General features: G+C 40.0%; 1 protein-coding gene across 2 annotated transcripts in view; it reads right to left on the bottom strand.

Moving 5' to 3' along the window:
- SPOCK1 (SPARC (osteonectin), cwcv and kazal like domains proteoglycan 1) overlaps nt 1-6,000 on the bottom strand; it is a 513,777-nt gene that overhangs the window by 292,908 nt on the left and 214,869 nt on the right. The window contains exon 3 of one of the 2 annotated variants that reach the window (XM_023195680.1): nt 4,167-4,175. The exons of the other annotated variant lie outside the window; for it this stretch is intronic. Within the exon in view, the coding sequence (XP_023051448.1) occupies nt 4,167-4,175 (9 nt within the window). The remainder of the gene's footprint in view (nt 1-4,166; nt 4,176-6,000) is intronic. 2 annotated transcript variants of the gene reach the window in all.

The following is a 6,000-nucleotide window of genomic DNA, read 5'->3' as shown; positions in this document are numbered from 1 at the left end:
GTCAAAGATAAAAGACGAAAAAGAAAAGAATGGCTCTTCTAGAGCTTCACCTCCTGAAAATTTGTTCATCCCTGAGACCCACTTAACGATTAGGGGTGCTCAAAGGACATCAGGATAGCTGTCAGTGGTCCTGAACCAACACCCCACCAATACCAAGGCTGGGCATTTCTCCAGGGCCTAAGACCCAGGTGGCAGAGCCAGGCTTTTAAAAAAAAAAATCTTATTTTATATCTAAATAAAAACATATCGTATCTATTTTACATTGTCCTGAAATGAACAGACCCATGACTTGCTATGCTGTCGATAATTCTATCACTTCTACCCTGGCAAGTAGTGTGTCTGCCCCAGCACTACCCCAGTGCTGTGTGGGCCCCAGACTTAAGCCCTGAAGCTGATAACGTGCATTAACAACCCTTGCCTCCGACCTTCCCTCTGGCCCCATAAAGTTACGGCTTGTTAAAATTCAAACTGTGGTGAAAGACATACTGGATAGATCAAACTTGTCAGTTAAGGCATATCTATCTGAGTTAGCCTCTTGAGTGGCAATTTTGTCATCTAAAGATAAAGCTTTTATAACGACTTGCAAGGAGCCCAGCAACAGTTAATTTTTAAAACATAAACCCAAATAGAAAGATGCATATCTAAATATAGTCATTTATTAAGTTCAATAGCTCCCATTAATGCATTTCACAGGTTGAGGAATGAAGGATGGCAGTGTTACTACACGTGTATTCTATGGGCTACACTGAAGAATGTAATTATATCAGGCATCTTCTGGACAGGACAGAGAACAGTCTTGCTGTAAATTCTGACTAACCCATATGAGGAAAGACTGATGCCATTTAACTGTAGCATTTCATAAATGAATATTATTCAACACTTTTTTAGGGATTGTTAAAACCTGAAAGAACCTATAAATGTAAACAGAAGCCCAAACTTAAGCATATTGACTTAGGTCTAGAATCATGCAGCAGTATTCCAGGGCAGCAGGAACTCTCATGAAAAGTTGACATGGCCAGGTGCAGTGGCTCACACCTGTAATCCCAGCACTTTGGGAGGCAGAGGTGGGTGGATCACCTGACGTCAGGAGTTTGTGACCAGCCTGGCCAACATGGTGAAACCATATCTCTACTAAAAATACAAAATTAGCTAGGTGTGGTGGCATATGCCTGTAGTCCCAGCTACCCGAGAGGCTGAGACAGGAGAATTGCTTGAACCCGGGAAGCAGAGGCTGCAGTGAGCCAAGATCACACCATTGCACTCCAGCCTGGGTGAGACAGGGCAAGACTCTGTCTCAAAATAAATAAATTAATTAATTAATTAATTTTTTTAAAGTCACCGTAAAGATCATGGTAAGAAAGTGACAAATAATCTATGTCCAGGATGAAGGAGGAGGGTTGGTGTTAGTGGGAGAGGAAGAAACAGAGACTGGTAGCAAATAAGGCTCCAGTTATTGTTTTATTTTCTACAGCTGATCAACAAAGATGAAACTATATTTCTCCATTTATCTAACTTAGTAAATACTCCACTCACATAGTATTGAAACCTGTGAAATTATTGGCACTCGATGGCTGAGTGCCATGGAAATTCTAATATTTCTAATTCAATAGTTAAAAAGGAATTTAATTATTAATGCTTTAGAGATATTCTGTTCTGATAAGCACCAATGAAAAAGAAAAATATGTTTTACAGATACATATATACACATTTTATATATAATATATACTATTAAAGATATATTTATTATGATATATTACATGCTTTTCATACACATAAATACGCCAAGAGCATTCCACTCTATAATACATCTTCCAATGAAATAGTTAAGTTTGCTTAATATGAAATGACAAAATATTCTTGCTATAATTTGGGTGATTAAGTCTCTTCATCATGGATGATGATAGCCTATGGTTCCAGCCCATTTTGAATAAGAACCTGAATTTTCTTTTACTATACCATAGCCCCAAAATGACTGATGCAATTTAGCTCAAATATTCCCCAGGGATTTGCCTTTCAAGAGGTGCCTGTTTAATCTCCAAGGAATGTCAAAGCTGACTCTGAGGAAAAGATGAGGTGGCAGAACCAAATGGAAACCCAATTGCCTTGGCACCCAATTATGAAGATGATAATGTAATTTATTACATACTACAGCTTCAGATGCTACAGATCAAACACATTTAGTTCTCCTGAAACAGATCATTTCTCCTTCATACATATTTCAGCTAAGCTGTTTGAACCCTGCCGTTTCATCTGATGATTACCTGAGATAATATTAATACAAATTACCAGCCTAGAAAATAAATGGGAGCCTCATTTGTCTTGACCAGGAGGGAGCAATAGAGACATAAACTGAAGGAAGCAAATTAAAAGGAGGGCAGGCAGTCACTTTGGAGTTGTCTGTGGGCCAATTGCAGATACACACAAAATGGAGAAGCACTTCGCTGCAAGGCTAAGTGGATCAGAACTGAGTTTGTAGATCCCAGATGGAGGCAGACCCCACTTTACCAAAACGGCAACCTTTAGAAAGAGATCAATGAAGGGACTGTAGCCAGTTGCTGTCAAGAGGATTCAGTGCAAATTGGTTCCATTTATCTTCACACTACTTGACTGGGGGGAATAGGAAGGTCTGGTTGGTGGGTGGGAGGAATGTCCCCAAAAATGTTAATAGAAGTTACCAGAAAAGTGAGATTTCCAGACCATTATGTAAACGCATCCGTTATATAATGTGACATTTGCCTGTAATTTTGTGTGCAATGGAAATCTCTGCTAATCCCACTATTATAGGGTACAAAACACTCCATTTATTAAGAAACGAGCTAGCAGCCGGGCGTGGTGGCTCACGCCTGTAATTCCAGCACTTTGGGAGGCCGAGGCGGGCAGATCACGAGGTCAGGAGATCGAGACCATCCCGGCTAACACAGTGAAACCCCATCTCTACTAAAAATACAAAAAATCAGCCGGGCGAGGTGGCAGGCGCCTGTAGTCCCAGCTACTCGGGAGGCTGAGCCAGGAGAATGGCGTGAACCCGGGAGGTGGAGCTTGCAGTGAGCCGAGATGGCGCCACTACACTCCAGCCTGGGCGACAGAGCCAGACTCCATCTCAAAAAAGAAAGGAAAGAAAGGAAAGGAAGGAAAGGAAGGAAAGGAAGGAAAGGAAGGAAAGGAAGGAAGGAAGGAAGGAAGGAAGGAAGGAAGGAAGGAAGGAAGGAAGGAAGGAAGGGAGCTAGCTTCACACATAACTACCCTACCTCTGAGCTGTTTTCATTCACATCTCTGGGCAAATAATTTGCTGTTTGTCTCCTCCCCATCTCTGGTGAGGAGCCTCAGTAAGAATCCTTCTGAATGAACTGACCCAGCCTGGGCAGTGACTTCAGGCTTCTCAGCCTTCCATCCAAAGTTATCACTCGTGAGAACTCTGTACAACAGGGCCTGGGAGTTGTCTGCATTAATACATTTCCATGTGCACAAATCACCCCCACCATTCCCCCCTCGTCCCACCACCACACACACACACACACACACACACACACACACACACACACACACACACAGACGGGCCAAGGCTGCTTCTGAGCAGAGATGAGTCTTACTCACCTGCACCATCCCCTAAGGTATCACTCAACAGCACACAGTAAATCCTTGCTAAATCACAACAAATATAAGAAAGTGGTTCCACTTTTATTAACATCTCTGTATCCCTGTGAAATTCCAATAACTATTACTGGTGTGTGTAAATACAGGTGGGTATATGTTGATACACACACTCTAAATCACCTTCACCCTGAATAGAGCAATTCTTTGATAAATTGGTCTGACATTTGGTTTAAAGTCCTGCAGGTCTTAGACAAAATGATTCAGAAAATAACAATGTCAGTTGCTCTGCTCTTTCAATACATAACCCACCAGTAAAACACAGATAATAACTGACAATCATACTTGTACTGTAACTAATGAGAAAAGATAAAGCAGCAAATGGACTGTTTATATGCATTTGATAAATTGCATCCCTTGGATATACCAATGAAAAATAAATGTGTGTGGTACCGGTTCACTGAACTAAAACAAATATTTACTACTGAGATTTCAGATTTAGAATGAAATTTACATTTTATTTGGCAACTACTTTGATGCTATGTCTACACACAGTTGAAAAATCAAAAACCTACCTCAACTTCCTGAGTACGAAAGCATTATAAATGAGAAAAAATAAAAGAATCATATCAAACAATAGGAAGAAATGTATACATTTTTGATAATTGCATCAAATTTTCAAATTATCATAACATTAGAAAGGTCATCCAGATATGCTCCCTTAAGTCACCTACCATCATTCCTTTGAAAAGGTCCCAACAATTCACTGAGTTCATGGGAAAGGACATGAGGTTATGGGGTAGAATAACTGAAGTGGGAAGAAATCCGAGTGTGCTCTAATGATCTGCGTCATTGCTGCTGAACAGCTAGCAAAATCAAGATTAAATCCAAACACTCAGCCATGATTACCATCCACGAGAATTTCAAATGAGTAATTGCCTGAGACATTGTTCCAAAGGGCAAAATTCAATAAAAACCCCAAGATGACATCCGAGACCAAGAGCAGTATACCTTCTACATTTCTGCAAAGAAATTCCTTTGCCTTGCAGTTTCAAAATAGCTTGAGGGGTCCTCAAAACTGAGAAAGATATGGATTTATGTTCCTAGGAAATATGTAAAATGAATAGCATTGTCATTGCTCCTCTAGCTGATTCAAGGATCATCACCAACAGAAAGAGCTCCCTCTTCTTGGGGACTTTCTGTCAGTCCATCCAAGCTGGGATGGAGAGAAGTAACCCACTGGCTTGTTCTTTTCCCAAGGGAAAGAACTGAGTCTGATATTTCTTCCCCAAAATATGCTCTATGTTTGGGTTTTTCTTCTGGAGATATGAATGGGCATATGATGCTCCATTTATACTCTGGCCAAGACATGTCTCCTCAGACTCAAAACCATCCACAACCTTGACTTTATTAGCAAAATTAACAAATGGAGGTAACCAAGAGCAGCCGTCTCAGTATCTAGGAAGGAAAGAATAGGTCAGCACGAGGGAGTTAAAGGCAGAAAAGATACTGTAAACAGGGCAGGCTTTAAAGCAGATGTGAGTTCAAATTCTGGCTCTAGCACTCACCAGCTATTTGGCCTTGCACAGTCTACTCAGCTTCTATGAGCCAATTTCCTTATCCATAAAACAAGACCACTTGCACCTACCTTGAAGAATGGTCACAATGACTTGCAATAATGATACAAAGGGCTCTATATCTGGCACATAGAATTAATAAAAAAAAGGTACACACTTTCATGTCCATTTCCTGAAGTTTATGGTAGGGGGATATCCCAGGAACATTGAGAGAAACATTAGTCTTTATGGATATGTTTTAAATTTCAGTAATACAATTCTTACGTATTTGAATCTTGCCAATTAGGCCCAAGTGAAGGGAAACCAATTGCAACTGGAAAAAATAATTATGAAATATTTAAATGCATGTAATTTTATTAGTCTCACGTATGAAGAGAGATTTTTAAAGAATCAATGAAATTTGAAAACTTGAGCTACAGGCATATTTTGTGTAAAGAGCAGACTCCTACTATCTAAGATTCGGTCACCCCCATCTATTAAATAGACTCCATCTATTAAAAAAGATAATACTTACACCATTGGGCCTATTTGTGCATTGAGTGTGGTATTTTAAACCACTGAAAGGTATTACCTATCATGTAAGTGTACACAAATTCATTAAAGTTTCAATTATGATTAACTATATCCTGATAAGGGACCTGAACCTGCTCTGAACAGGCAAAATTTCTGTGTAGTCATTAATTTACATGTAGAAAACAGATGGAGGAACCCTGAAAGGGTATGTCTCCTTGGCACACCAAACAAAGCCATTGCCATCTTATAGCTTATAGCATGTAAACCTTCATTTCAGAGAAAGTACAAATTATACTGGCCCGAGGCCCAGCCTTGTCCG

Source organism: Piliocolobus tephrosceles, chromosome 4, assembly GCF_002776525.5.
Source record: "Piliocolobus tephrosceles isolate RC106 chromosome 4, ASM277652v3, whole genome shotgun sequence".
Taxonomy (NCBI): Eukaryota; Metazoa; Chordata; class Mammalia; order Primates; family Cercopithecidae; genus Piliocolobus; species Piliocolobus tephrosceles.
Note: the sequence above shows the minus strand (reverse complement) of the source record. Positions and strands in the feature narration are given on the sequence as shown.